Below are 15,111 nucleotides of genomic sequence, written 5' to 3' on the forward strand. Positions count from 1 at the left end.
ATGTGTCTTTTGGAGCAAAAATTAATTAAGACCCCCCCAGTCTTATATTCATTTTTGCTCCAAAAGATGCATTAGAGTTGATTGTCCAGCTAGGTCTTATTTTGGGGGGAACACAGTATTAGTAATGAAGTGGTTCCCCACTTCCCACATCCCAGCTGCAATGAAGTCAGAGGAAACCAACTAAAATCGCTTTAAATAAGAACCAGATTTTCATAACTTAATACTAAAAATGTCTAGGTTTCAACTGAGAATCACTCATATCAAGAACCAGAAAAATCTCAAACTCAATGAATAAAAAAGGTACCAAGACTGAGATAATAGAAATAATTATCCAACAAAGATTTGAATCAGCCATCACCAAAATGCTTCAACAAGCATGTCTCAGCAAAAAGACACAGACAATACAAAGACAACCCAATGGAAATTTTAGATATGAAAAACACAATAACCAAAATAAAAAACTCAATGGATGGCCTCAACAACAGAACACAGGATACAGAGGAAAGAATCAGTAAAATGGAACACAGAAGAATAGAAGTTACCCAATCAAAATAACATAGACAAAATTGTCTGGAAAAAAGGTGCCTCAGGGACCTGTGGGACTCTAACAAAAGAACCAATATTCCTGTCATCAGAAAACAGGAAGCAGAGAAGAAGATGGAATAATGGAATGTTATTCAGCCATAAAAAAAGAAGGCAATCCTGCCATTTGCGACAATATGGATGGATCTTGAGGGCATTATGCTAAGTGAAAAAAGTCAAAGACAACCACCATATGATCTCACTTATATGTGGAATCTAAAACAAAAACACCAAACACATAGATATAGAGAACAGCAGATTGGTGGTGAGAGGGCAAAATGAGTGAGCAGGATCAAAAGGTACAAACTCTCAGTCATAAAATAACTAAGTCATGGGGATGTAATGTAAAGCATGGTCATTATAGTTAATAATACTGTATTGTATATTTGAAAGTTGCCAAGAGAGTAAATCTTAAAAGTTCTCATCACAAGAAAAAAAAGTTCTTCAAATATATGGTGATGGAAGGAGAACTGACTCTGGGTGGTGAACACACAATGGGATTTATAGATGATGTGATACAGAATTGTACACCTGAAATCTATGTAACTTTATGAACAATTGTCACCCCAATAAACTTGAATTAAAAAAAAAGAAAAGAAAAAAAGCTCTGTAACTATGTATGGTAACAGATGTTAACAAGACAGTAATGGGGTGATCATTACACAATATATACAAATATTGAATCATTATGTTCTACACCAGAAACTAATATAACGTTGTAAGTCAATTATACCTCAGTTTTTAAAAAGAATGGTACTGGTGAAAGAATAGACAAATATATCAATGGAACAAAAAGAGCCAAGAAATTGACCACTCAAATATAGTCAACTGATCTTTGACAAAGCAGCAAAAGCAACTCAATGGAGAAAGGATAGCCTTTTTAACACAGGGTGATGAACAATTGGACAACTGTATGCAAAAAAAAATCTAAATACAGTCCTTATACCTTTTACAAAAGTTACCTCTAAATAGATCTTAGGCCTACATGTAAAATGCAGAAGTACAAAACTTCTGCAATATAACAGGAAAAAATCTAAGTGACCTTGTGTTTGGTGATGTTTTAAAATACAACACTGAGAGTACGATTCCTGAAAGAAAAATTGACAAGTTGGCCTTTATTAAAATTAAAAAATTCTGTTCTGTGAAAGACACTATTAAGAGAATAGACAAGCCACAGAATGGGAGAAAATGTTTGCAAAACACATACCTAATAAAAGATTTGTATTTAAAATATACAAAGAACTCTTAAAATTCAACAATAAGAAAACAATCCAATTGAAAAATGGGCAAAAGATCTGAATAGATACTTCACTAAAGAAGATATACAGATGGCAAATAAGCATGGAAAACTATGTTCAACATCGTTTTTCATTACGGAATTGCAAATTAAAACAACAGTGGGGTACCACTACACGCCTATTAAAATGGTTAAAATCCAAAGCAAATACTGACAAGAATGTAGAGCAATAGCAATGGAGTACTGGAAGACAGTTTGGCAGTTTCTTACAAAGCTAAATAGTTTTGCCATGTGACCTAGCAATTGCCCTCTTAGTTACTCAAAAAATTGAAAACTTACGTCCACACAAAAACCTGTACATAAATGTTTATAGCAGTTTTATTCATAATCGCGAAAAACTGGAAACAACCAAGATGTCCTCCAATAGGTGAATGATAAGCAAGCTGAGGTACATCTATTCAATGGAATATTATTCGGTGATAAAAATAAATGGGCCATCGAGCCGTGAAAACAGATGGTGGAACCTTAAATGCAAACTGCTAAGTGCAAGAAGCCAATCTGAAAAGACTACAGACTGTATGATTCCAACTATACGACATTTCAGAAAAGGTAAAACTATAGAGACAGTGAAAAAAAGCAGTGGTTGCCAGAGGCTCAGGCAAAGGGAAAGGAAGGATGAATAGCTGAAGCACAGATGAAACTGTTCTGTATGAAACTGTATTAGTGGATATACACCATTATGCATTTGTCAAAACCCAAAAAATGTACAACACAATGAACCTTACTGTACAGACTCTAAGAATAATGTATTAATATTGGTTAATTGTGACAAATGTACCTCACTAATGCAAGATATAAATAATAGGGGAAACTGTCAAAAGAGAAGAGGGCAAGAATGGTATATAGAACTACACATACCATCTTCTCAATTATTCTTTAAATCTAAAACTATACTAAAAAACTAACTCAATTAATTGTTTTAAATGTACTTAGCATTACAATCCTGTAATTGCACTCATGTGCATTCATCCCACACAAAAACCTTACACAATCACAGCATCTTTCTTCATAACCAAAAACTCGAAACAACCAAGATGTCCTTCAACTAGTGACTAGTTAAGCAAGGTGTGGTACATCCATGCCATGGAATACTATTCAGCAATAAAAAGGAATGAACTATTCATATATGCAACAATCTGAATGACTCTCTGGAGAATTATGCTCAGTTCAATAAAACCAGTTCCAAAAGGTTACATACTGTACGATTCCATTTATATAACATTCTTGAAACGAAAAATTATAGAACTGGAGCACAGATTGGTGGTTGCCAGGAGTTAAAGAGGGAGTCGGGGAGGAGGGAAGTGGTTGTGGCTATTAAAGGGCAACATGAGGGATCCTTGTGGTGATGGAAGTTTTTCTGTATGTAAATAACCCGGTTGTGATAGCGTGTCAGGGGTCTGCACAGTATTACCATTGGGGGAAACTGGGTAAACAGTGCATAATATTTGAATCCACAATTATCTCAAAATTAAAATTTATCTACCAAAAAAATAAAAGAAAAAGTAGGAAAAAATAGGCTCCTCCTCCTTACCTTAAATGATCTGTCAGGTTGTCCTGGAACCAAGGCAGGGAAACTCTGGGGTGATTTCCCATTAGTTGGCATGTTCACCCTGGGTCTCAACCCACCTTCCAAAGCTGGAGGGGTGTCTGTATGTGGGCTGCAGTCAGAATGAATGGAAGATCCTGCCACCTCCAGTAAGGAGAAAGCTCAACAGTTCCGCAGAGACACCAAGAAATCCTAAAAGGACAGCATCCATATCATCAGTGTCATTCCACATTCACCCTACAAAGTTCAGCAATTCCCACTCTAAGTGTCGGGTGGATTATAGAAACAATCATGATGTTTGGAATGAAATTAATGAGCTCAGAGTCCCTTATTCTTGGGTGGCTCCACAGGAGGCTTCCCACCTTACCCACCCAGCCCATCCCTCAATTCCAGGTTCCAGGCAGATCTGGATTTGGGAGAAAGGAGAAACTGGAGCAGTGAATAGAGTGGGGAGGGGAAGGATCTGTCCATGGGAACCTGGTGGGTAACTATGGAGAAACGTGGAAACCTGGTCATCTGAAATGAAAGGGATCTCTTCTACCATCTTGAATTATTTTGCCATTTTAGATTGAAAAATCCCCCTTAAATCCTATGGAAAGCTTTTAGTCTCTTCTTTCCAGATGAAAATGGCTCAACATTAACATTATTTATTAAAGGAACAAATTGGGGGTGGGCAGCTATTAACTTACACCAAAAAAGCATTTGACAGAATTCAGCAGTCATTACCAATAAAAACTCAAACTAAAATTAGAGAAGCAAATCACTTAAATATCACAAAAATCTTTTACAAAATATAGTCATGGAATATTATACTAAAAAGTAAAATGATGAGGCTATTGCCATTAAAATTAGCAAGAAGACAGGGATGTCTGATACAACTCAAAATTGTTTTTCCAGCTCATACAATAGATGGAACAATCAGAATAAATATTGAAAAAAAATGTAGCTTATTTTTGCCAAGATACGATTTTATACGTAGAAAACCTACCAGACTATAGAATTCATAGGGTAATTTCATAAAGGACTGGATACAAGATAAAATAATAAGAGCAGATAGTTTTTCCTCTATAACAGCAATGATCAAATGAAAATGGGGGAGAAAACATTAGTAATGATAGCAAGAAATATATAAAATAAACTTTTTAAGGAGCTGGCACTATACGATTAAAAATATTTTTTTTAATTGACAAATATAAAATAGGCACACAGACATACCATATTCCTGGATACGGTCTAATAAAAATGTCAATCTTCCCAAAAGCATTAATATTAATGTAAAGAATAAATTTTAAAAGAAAAATTAAACACAAAGCTCAATAATAAGATGGTGTATGTAAAATTTTGTGGAATGCAGCTAAAGAGATTCTTAAAGGAAAATTCACACTCTTAAATTTTTTTTAACAAAGAAAGCCTGAACATTAATGAATTAACATCGAATTTAATAAGTTAGATTTTTGTTTAAAAGTTAGATAAAGAGAAAATAGCACAGGGAAGAGCAGAAATTAAAGAAATAGAAAACAAAGGTATATCAGAGAGGATCAACAAGCCCAAAAGTTGGTTCTTCGGAAAGACTAATAAAATTAGCAAACCTCTGGGAAGACTGATGAAGGACACACACTATTAAGACTTGACAACAAGACGCAGCAAGGAATCTAAAAACTGACTATCCCAGAAGCCCCCATCCCTGACCCGCATAGACTCCCATTCATTAGATTCTTTAATGCCTCCACCAATTGATCCCACAAACTGACAGTGTATCATTCCCAAAAGCCAACAAAGCCGTCACTTCAAAATCACCTCAGCAACTATCACGCCATAAACCCTCGTCCACTCGCTTTTGCGCAACGCGACAACAAGACTTAAAAGGCCTCTGAGGCCCACTACCACTTCCTGTCATCACCCCTGCCATTGCCCCTTCTGGGGCTGTTGGTTTCGCACACGATCCTAAGGGATGTGAGGATGTGGTCTACTCACTCTGAACCAGGTGCAGTTATGGATCGGCCCAGACTTTGGCCAGAAGTGACGTTGTTGGGCAAGTAACATGGCTGCGCCCAGGCGGCCAGTGAGGGCCGCCATCTTACCGTCCAATCCGTACAGTGGGCTGTTCCACAGAAGGAGGGGGAGGAGGGCGTTGTTCGAGGGTAGAAACCTTCTGAGGGCAAGATTCCGGGAGCAGCTGGTCTTTGGAACTGTGTTGTAAAGGTCTGTGCAAAGTTTAAAGAAGCAGAGGTGGCAGCCCCCATTCATGGGGATAGGGGAGATATGTCCAGATCTTCAAGGGAGATACCACTGGGGGAGGGGGAAAAGTCAGGTTACAGCTTCCTCCTGGGAGATATCACTAGGAAGAAAGGAGAAGTTGGGATGGTACAGTCCCCCTCCCCGCAGATACCACTGGGCAAGAGAGGGAAGGAGTCAGGGTGGTACAATCCTCTCCTTGAAGATACCATCGGGAAGAGGGGTGGGAAAGTCAGGTTAATGCGGGTCCCTCCTGGGAGATACCACTAGAGAAGAAGGGGGAGGAGTCAGGGTGGTACAGTCTTCTTTTGATGTGCTGGAATTGGTATCAAGGAGACTTGAATCCCCCTAAATCTCCATTACCTCCATTACCCCCACTAAAATAGTAGCTAGGAATAATAATTATAATACTAGCCTTCTATGTGGACAACTAATGTTTTTCAGAAAATTGTCAATAGAAAAATATATAGAAAACGTTATGAGCGTACTTGCGATGAAAATGCGTCTCCAAGACATGCCCCTGACTTTTGCTATCAACCAGGTGGCAGCTGCTTAGCCTCTCTTATATAGAAATTCAGGAGCTGCTACTGACTCGAGAGAGAAGAGAGAGTTATGGGTGTTCTTCACCTCTGAACTACACTTTCTTCAAAACCTAGTCCACATATACCCTCCTGCAGGAAGCCTTCTCTGACAAGAGGTAGAGAAGGTTCTTCTGCTGAAAACTCAACAACGTAGGTAGGTCCTGGGTAAGCTTGGGTATGGATTGCTGGGTACCCCAAAGACATTCAGATGTCTCTGAGCCTCAGCTCAACATTCAGGATAGTTAGATACTCCCAGAGTCTCATTTTCTCTGTCTTCCCTGCAGTATTTGTGAATTGAGTGGGAGACAGAATGGCAAATGTGAGAATGTTGCTGTAATGCTCACACTTCTACAGAAATTTCCAAACCTTCTTATTGTTGTGACTTCTGGTCAATCTCAAATGCTGGACTCTGCTGACTTCCACCATCAATGGCTCCTGGCCTGATCTCAGACTTGGGCCTTTCTTAACTCTACCTACACCTACTATGTTGCACCCTTCTGATCTGGATTCATGTCCTCTATTAATGATTCCATTATCAATGTCCCTGTATTTTGACCCTGAATCGAAACTGCTGCTAACCCTTCTTCTACCCTTTATAGATTGAGAGGCTAGGCATATGTTAATTTTCCACTCTCAGTGTCTCTCTGGTTTAGATCTCAACTATTAGACCATGGTTAACTTTTCAACCATCAATGTCCTTTTGATTATACCTCCAAAAACAGACCTCTGTTATAGATGCCTGGTTTTAAGTTCAAACCAGAGGGGAAATGATGTTTCTAAAGTAACAGAGGCCCAAGTTCAAGAACTGGACCTGAGGATCATTGAAGGTAGAAGTTCACTCATGGTAGAAGATTGCTTATAGGCTTGGGCTTATGGCCTATAAAACAAGATGGTGATTTCTGGCAAAATTATTAACTGACATTTTTAGATCAAACCAGGGAGACAGATGGTGGAAAAGTTAATATTTTCCTAGGATATAGACATGGAATAGTTAATCGAGGCCCAGGGATCAAGGTCAGAAGTGATGGTTTGTCACTTCAGAGATTAGATCATAAAAGACTTTGGTTACCATTCTGTGTGTTCATTCTTTCTCCCTCCCTCCTTCATATCACTCACTCTGGGAGAAGCCAGCTGCTGTGTCACAATGGTACTCAAGCAGCCTTTGGAGATGCCCATGTGCCAAGCACTCCTGCTAATAGCCAGTGAACAACTGAGGCCTCTAGCCTGTAGCCACATAAATGAGCCATCTTGGAAGTAAAACTTCCAGCCTCGGCTGACTGAAACCCCAGTTGACAACTGCAACATTAGGAGAGACCCTGAGACAGAACCCCTCAGCCAAGCCACTCCCCAGTTCTTGGTCCCACAGACACTGAGATAATAAATGTTTGTTGTTTTAAGCTTTTATGTTTAAGGGAAATTTGTTATGCAGCAATAGATAACTAATACAGGAGTTTAAAGTTTTGGTATTTTGTTCATCATGGGTTTTTGCATTAATTTTGACTTTTGAAAATTTTTACTGCACTAAAACATTATTTATATTGTTTACTGAGTTTTTTGGTGCCTCTTTAAATCTTGCACTTTGAGGTGAGCACCTCACTTGCCTCACCCTAGTCTCTGCCCTGCTGAGAAACCTTGTTTTCTAAAGTCAGAGACTATCAGAAACTTTGCTATTTGAAATTATATCAGTAATAATAAAGCATCCCACTCTTGCCGGGAATATCTAAGCCACACAAAGAAGCAGCCCCGATTTCCAACCCAGGTTCAGAGCTTCAAAAAAGGGGCATCTGGAACAAACATGTCACATCTATTTTTGCTTTAGTGTTTCCGAATTAAAAGGTTCCTGGGTCCACTTCGAAGTCTGGAGGTGACATTGACTCTTTCACATACCAACCTGTTTGTTTTGTGCTAATCACAGCATTGCTTCATTTAAAATTTAACTAAGCTTTGGGCTTCCCCAAAACCCTGTAGTAATCCCTTTGTTTTTTCTTTATTTGGTGAGACTAGGGTGACCAACTATCCCTGTTTGCTTAGGACTGAGAGGTTTACTGGGATTAGGGTCATTCACCGCTAAAATCAGGAAAGTCCCAGGCAATCTGGAACAAGTTGGCCACCCTAGATGAGATCCCTCACAGTTCCTAGGGTGTGTGGTCTCCATTGCTGCAGCAAGTTAACAAACCCACTTCTGTAAGAGTATGGGATTTATTAAGGTCCTTAATGTTGAAGGGTTCACGGAGGTTGAGTTTGAGATTAGTCCTTGTACACATACATTGATGGTGGTGAAATAAACAGGCCTGAGTTCAAGCTCCAGATCAGAGGGGCATTGACGGAAGAATAGCTAATTGAAGGCTGAATGCTAAACCAAACCAGATAAACATTGGCGGTGGAAGAGTTATCAGCGCTCTAGATTAGAGGTCAGACTAGAGCAATACTGATAGAGTTAGAAATCGGTCCAGAGTTGGTGGAAATTTTAACAGGGGTGTGGATTTTAGATTTTGACAGGAGCCCTTGGTAGTGGATTAGATAACAAATGACTAATTTCAAGAGCCAACCAGATGAGCAGTGGTGATGGAAGAGTTAATAGAATACTGCAATTTGAGCTCTCTAGTCTAGACCTAGTCTGAGGGATTGTAGATAGATGGTGCAGCTGGCTAATGGCTGTGTATGAGAAGTGGGATCTGGTTTCTGGTGGCCAATGGGATGAAGCAGCAGCCTGTTACTAGGGAGAAGGCTCTGTTGCTATGTGCACAGTGGGAGAGGCAGGGTCTAGCCTGAGTTGCTATAGCCAATGACTGCAGGAAAAGTTGGCTTTAGCCTCTTCAGCCTATGGTAAAGTGTTACCAGGCAGTAACCCCCACTGTCATGTGAAATGAAGCAGCCAAAGTGTCTCCAGAGAGGATGTAAGCACAAGGCACAGTTAGCAAGTGGCTGAGTGTAAGAACTGGGCTCTGGCCTCCCCAGTCTTATGAGGCAGAGACATGTCTGTAAATCAGCAGAGGTCCCCATTGTCCAGTGCGGGGCGGGGGCCAGGCATATGCTGAAGGTATCCAGATAGATAACGGGCCCTGTGAGGGAAGTGTAAGCGGGTGGGGTGAGGCCTGAGGTTGCTTTGGGTAGGTGATGCAGCTGGCCAATGGCTGTGTGTGGGAGACAGGTTTTAGTTTCCATGGCCACCAAATGCAAACATCCCTGTTGCTATGCAACAATACCTTGGCTGTTCCAAATTAAATCAGTAAGAATGAAACCTCTCTTGCCTGGAGAATCTAAGTCACTTTGAGCAGAGCAGCATCCTCAATTTCCAACTCGGGTGGATGAGGAGGAGGAAACGTAGCATGAGGGGCTCCACACAGATGACACATTAAAAAGGAAAAGAAACAAATGAAATTTAATAGTGTATTCTATTTAAACTGCATATCCAATACATTATCATTTCAACATGTAATCAATTTTTAAAATTATTAATGAGATTTGGCATTCTTTTTGTTGTAATAAGCTGTAAAATCAGGTGTGTATTATACACTTACATCTCAATTTGAATGCTAAATTTTCATTGAAAATACTTGATCTGCATTCAGATTTCTTAAAATTTACAGTTGAAAACAGATTAATATCACGAATTGTTCCAAACATACTTCAAAAGTTTTCCAATAACTGAATTGAATGTTTTAAATGTTGAATTAGTTAAATAAAATTTAAACTTCAATTCTCAGTCTCATAGCCTCATTTCCAGTGCTCCCCAGCCACGTGTGGCTAGTGTCTCTGTCTTATCAGATAGTACAGCACTGCACAACATGCCATTGATCCATGGAGTTGAAAGAGGCATGGATTTGAGTTGTCAGCCAGAGGGGCATGGATGGTAGAAGAGTTCATAGAAGCCAAGTTTGAAGAAACGTAAAACACGGACACTGGTGGTTTGGTGAATTGTTGACAGAAGCCCACATGCAAGGCCAGACCAGAGTAGCACTGACTGGAAGAGTTAATAGAGGCTTGGGTTTGAGGCAGACCTGACAGGCATCGATAGTGTAGGGTTGGAAAAGTTTTCCTTCTACCCTTCTAGGCTCTCTGGCTGGTCTAATAAATCAGTTGACATCAGGCCGATAAAAAGGAGAAAAACAAACAAAAGTTTAATGTCATGTATTAAACAACAATTTTTAAATTTTTAAAAGAAAGAGTTTATTAGGACATTGCTAGCAGAAAATAAAAATAAAAATCTGGTCTTGGATCTTGAACTCTAAACCACAGCATGACTAGGTAAAAAAGACATGTCTATTGTCCCAAATTTTTGCATGCATTCTTTACACATCAAGTAGTGGAAAGAAAGACGTAAGCCATTCTGAAAGGCTTTACATTAGCTATAGACAAAGGGAACAGGAGAAGGTGAAGCGGGGCTGATTCTGGGATGGCAGCAGAGGCCTCAGCAGAATCCTTAAAGCTCATGTGTAAACAAAAAGCGGAGGCTCCTGGGGTTCACTATTCTCTTTTTAGATAATCTCGGAAATAGCCACGGAGTGTGATCAGTCTTTAGTTTTGCATTGCAGTTAACTGATTAACCCCTTCTTGTCTCTTCCTTCCACCCTCTGGCCTGCTATAATTTAATTTGGGACATCTCAGAATTTTCTTGTCAATTCAAATACTCTTTTGGCCTCCCTGTTTTTCTCTTATCCTCCTGGACTTCTATGATATGAATGCTGGGTCTTTTGTTATTGTCTCTCTGGTCTACGAAGCTCTGTTCAATATTTTCAGTCAATTTTCTCTCTGTTCAAATTAGGTGAATTCTACTGATCTGTCTTTAAATTTAGTCATTCTATCTGCTGTCATCGCCACTCTACTGTTTAGCCCATACAGTAATGTTTTTATTTCTTTTATTGTATTTTTCAGTTCTATTAATTTCCTTTTTTTAACTCCTATTTTGTTGCTGAGATTTTTCTCATTTTTCATTTGTTCCAAGATAATCTGTAGAATTTGTAATTAACTGTTGGAACATTGTTGTGATGGCTGCTTTACAATTCTCATCAGACAATTTGAACATCTGACTCATCTCACTGTTGGTGTCAGTTGATTATTTTTTCTCATTCAGGTCGTGATTTTCTTGGTTCTTGGAATGATGGATAATTTTCTATTGTATCCTAGGCATTTGTCTATGATCTTAGGAGACTCTGTGTTGTATTAAAAATCTTTCATTTCAGCAGTCAGTCATCCTGTGTAGGTTTAGCATAAATGTTTCGGCCTAGTTTTTGTGTTACGGTTCCAATAGCAGTTTAATTTTCAGAGGCTTTGTGGTATTATTTTCATCTGCTTGGTCTATGTGGTGCCTCTGGGGCTCCACTTGAATTTGCTCGCCTGAGGGCTTGGTAAGGATTAAGGCAGGCCTCCGGTGTTTCTTGGTGGTAGTGGGATGTGGTGGGCTCCCGTTTAGTGCCTTTTAGCTACCCAGGTGTCTCTCTGCAGGGAGGGGGAACCTTAGACCTGCAAAGTCAAAGCAGCATCCTATGGTAGGATGCTTGTTGTGGCTGGGTCCCTCTTGCTGGTTCTGCCTGCCTGCCCCAGTGCCTTTGAGTAGAGAAGGGGTTTTCCAACTCTGGCTGCCTGGTTGGGTCCTTCCTGCCAGTTTCACCCACCAGCCTCATGCCACCTGTGGGAAACGGGAATCTCAGGTATTTGAGGTCTTCAAGGTAAAAGAAGTTTTCAGACTTGGCGTCTTGGCTCCATCCCTCCTGCACGTTCCCCCTGCCTGCCCCAGGGTGCTGGTACGGAAAGGGAATCTTGGGCCCAGTGGAGAAAGAGAACACTTCTCGTGGTCCCTCATGTTTTTGTTTGTCTGTTTGTGTTTAATTGGGGAAGGGGAACAGGACTTTATTGGGGAACAGTGTGTACTTCCGGGACTTTTTCAAGTCAAGTTGTTGTCCTTTCAATCTTAGTTGTGGAGGGCGCAGCTCAGCTCAAGGTCCAGTTGCTGTTGTTAGTTGCAGGGGCCACAGCTCACCATCCCTTGCGGGAGTCGAACCCACAACCTTGTGATTGAGAGCCCGCGCTCCAACCAACTGAGCCATTTGGCCACCCGGGAGCTGAGTGGCAGCTCACTGACTTCATTCTAGTTGTGGAGGGCGCAGCTCGCTGGCCCATGTGGAAATCGAACCGGCAGCCCCGTTGCCCAGAGCTCGCACTCTAACCAACTGAGCCACCCGTCCACCCCTCATGGTCACTTATGTTATGTGAGGCTCCCAATACATTCTTTTGTTGGAGTGAGGCTTGTCTCACATTGTCAGAGGGACTTTCATTTGGCCCAGGGAAGGAAGGAACCTACTTCATCTGTCTTTTGTTGCTAGTTGGGCATCGAGAAATGCTGAGCCTAAGTTGCCTCCTTCTGTTGGGTAAGGGGACATAAAGAAGCCCTGCAGTTGTGCTGTTCCTGCAGTCCTGGGATCCTAAACGAGTTAATCTTTTTACCACCTTTCATGGTTTTCCTTTGTCTTGTTTTATTTCCAGGGTTGGTACTTGTGCAGAAAATAATAGAGAGAAATGGGCCTATGCTATCTTGTCTGGACTGGAAACCTCTTTTAAAACTCTTGTAGGGGAGCAGAATTGTCCACCCCAAAATATGGCTCTTTTGGCATGCGGATTATTTTAGCAGGTTATTTTTTAAGAAACATCAGACTTGGGGAAAACTCTGAAAATCAAGTAGAAGTTACCCTTTGTGAAAGACATTTACATTTGTTAGGGAAATCTCCATTTGTAAGGCTGTCTCCCCAGCTGTACTTGGAAGGGGTTGGGGTGACTCAATCTTTAGAAACTCTTATCAATGGAGAAGGCCTGGACTTAAATCTGCATAACAACTTTACCCTTGTTTACTGTGACTTTCCTGGTCACCTCCCATAACTGACTCCCCACCTCCACCATCTACTTTTGTTTTCAGCTGAAGAGCACATTTAAGGTGATGATGGCTTCAACCCTTTCAGAGAATTTACTGTTTTCCTGATCTCTTCCATATATGCAGGAAGTATGCACATAACAAGGAGAAAATTCTTAAATGTTCTAAATTAAATTACAGCCGGCCAGAGGGTAAAAGAGACAAAAAGGGGTTTATCAGTTAACATCTGCAGTGCAAAACTAACAAAAGACTGCTTACACACCTTAGTTAAATTAACTTCCAGGTGGCTATTTCCGAGATTATCTAAAAAGAGAATAGCCTGGCGCCATCGGACCCCAGGAGCCTCCGCTTCTTGTTTACACATGAGCTTTAAGGATTCTGCTGAGGCCTCTGCTGCCATCCCAGAACCAGCCCCGCTTCACCTTCTCCTGTTCCCTTTGTCTATAGCTAATGTAAAGCCTTTCAGAATGGCTTACGTCTTTCTTTCCACTACTTGATGTGTAAAGAATGCTTGCAAAAATCTGGGACGACGGACAAGTCTCTTTTCTACCTAGCCATGTGGCTCGTTGTTTAGACACCATGCCCCAAGATTAGTCTGTTTTTGTAATGAGTCTAGTAAACTCTTTCTTTGAAAAAGACTTTCAGCCGTGAAAGTTAAAATTTCTGTTTAACAGAATAAATAATTAATGAAATGTCCCAAATTTGGCAAAAGACTCAAACCTATAGATCTAAGAAGCTGAGGGAATCTCAACAGGACAAACCCAAAGAAATTCATGTCAAGATGTATCGTAATTAAGCTTTTAAACACTAAAGACAATGAAAATAACTTGAAAGCAGCCAGAGGGAAACAAAGCATTACCTCTAGCAGCATGCCAGTTTAAATGACAGCAGACTGGATGGGGGAATTGGGGAGGTGTTATTAAAAGGTACAAACTTGCGACTAGTAGATAAGTAAGTTCTGCAGATCTAATGCACAGCATGGCGACTATAGCTAATGATACTGCATGTAATTGAATGCTGCTGTGGGGGAGGAAGAAACTTTCCTCTACCCTCAAGTTTCTTCTGGCTGGTCTTGCCATATACGTGGTTCAAAGAAAGATTAAAACTAAAAAAATAAAGCTAATCATTTATTATGGGCAAGGCACCTAGTTCAAGTTCTTCTAGGTAGTTAACGAGCAGAAGTTTCTCTTGAGCCTGAAGCTACAATTGCCTTTAGCTCAAAGTAATTTGCGTACCACTGAGGCACATCTTGGGATGGCTTGTTCTGAACCCCCACATTTCCTAGAGAGTAGATTTTAAATTTTCTCACTGCAGAAAAGGAATGGTAGTTATGTGACAAGATGGAGGTGGTAGCTAACACTATGTTGGTAATTATCTTGCAATAAATAAATGTATGAAGTCAACACATTGTACACCCTAAACTTACACAACGTTATATGCAATTAGATTCCAATTTTAAAACTGCAAAAAATTTTTTTAAAAAACAGACTTTAAAAAAATGATAGCAGATTTCTCATGGAGGCCAGAAGGAAGTGGCATAACAGTTTTCAAAGTGCTGAGAGAAAAGACTTTTCAACTGCAGATTCTCTATCTGGTAAACTATCCTTCAGGTAAGAAGGGAAAAGAAAGAGCTTCTGGGTTGGTGGACATATGGAGATTTGGGGAGAATAACATACACCTGGAGAGGGCATGAAAGTGCCACACCCCTTCCTGCATAGCTTGTCCTGTGCGTCTCCGCCATCTGGCTGTTGCTCAGTTATATCCTTTTATAATAAACTGGTGAGCTAGTACCGTGTTTCCCCGAAAATAAGACCTAACCGGAAAATAAGCCCTAGCCTGATTTTTCAGGATGACGTCCCCTGAACATAAAAGCCCTAATGTGTCTTCTGGAACAAAAATTCATATAAGACCCGGTCTTAGTTTTGGGGAAACACTGTAAGTAAAATGTTTCTCTGAGTTCTGTGAACCTCTAGCAAAGTAATCTAACCCAAGGAGGCGGTCGTGC

The 15,111-nt window shown here is 40.3% G+C and overlaps 1 protein-coding gene across 8 annotated transcripts in view; it reads right to left on the bottom strand.

Moving 5' to 3' along the window:
- ZNF157 (zinc finger protein 157) overlaps nt 1-15,111 on the bottom strand; it is a 63,969-nt gene that overhangs the window by 22,233 nt on the left and 26,625 nt on the right. For 3 of the 8 annotated variants that reach the window (XM_033105746.1, XM_033105769.1, XM_033105767.1), the window contains exons 1-2: nt 5,400-5,713; nt 3,411-3,617 (exon numbers count right to left, since the gene is read on the bottom strand). The exons of 2 other annotated variants lie outside the window; for them this stretch is intronic. In XM_033105746.1, the coding sequence (XP_032961637.1) occupies nt 3,411-3,482 (72 nt within the window). In that variant the 5' untranslated portion in view covers nt 3,483-3,617; nt 5,400-5,713. Of the gene's footprint in view, nt 1-3,410; nt 3,618-5,014; nt 5,078-5,222; nt 5,282-5,399; nt 5,714-15,111 lie in introns of those variants that run through there. 3 more of the 8 variants (XM_033105757.1, XM_033105756.1, XM_033105751.1) reach the window with 3 other exon arrangements.

This window comes from Rhinolophus ferrumequinum, chromosome X (genome assembly GCF_004115265.2).
Source record: "Rhinolophus ferrumequinum isolate MPI-CBG mRhiFer1 chromosome X, mRhiFer1_v1.p, whole genome shotgun sequence".
Taxonomy (NCBI): Eukaryota; Metazoa; Chordata; class Mammalia; order Chiroptera; family Rhinolophidae; genus Rhinolophus; species Rhinolophus ferrumequinum.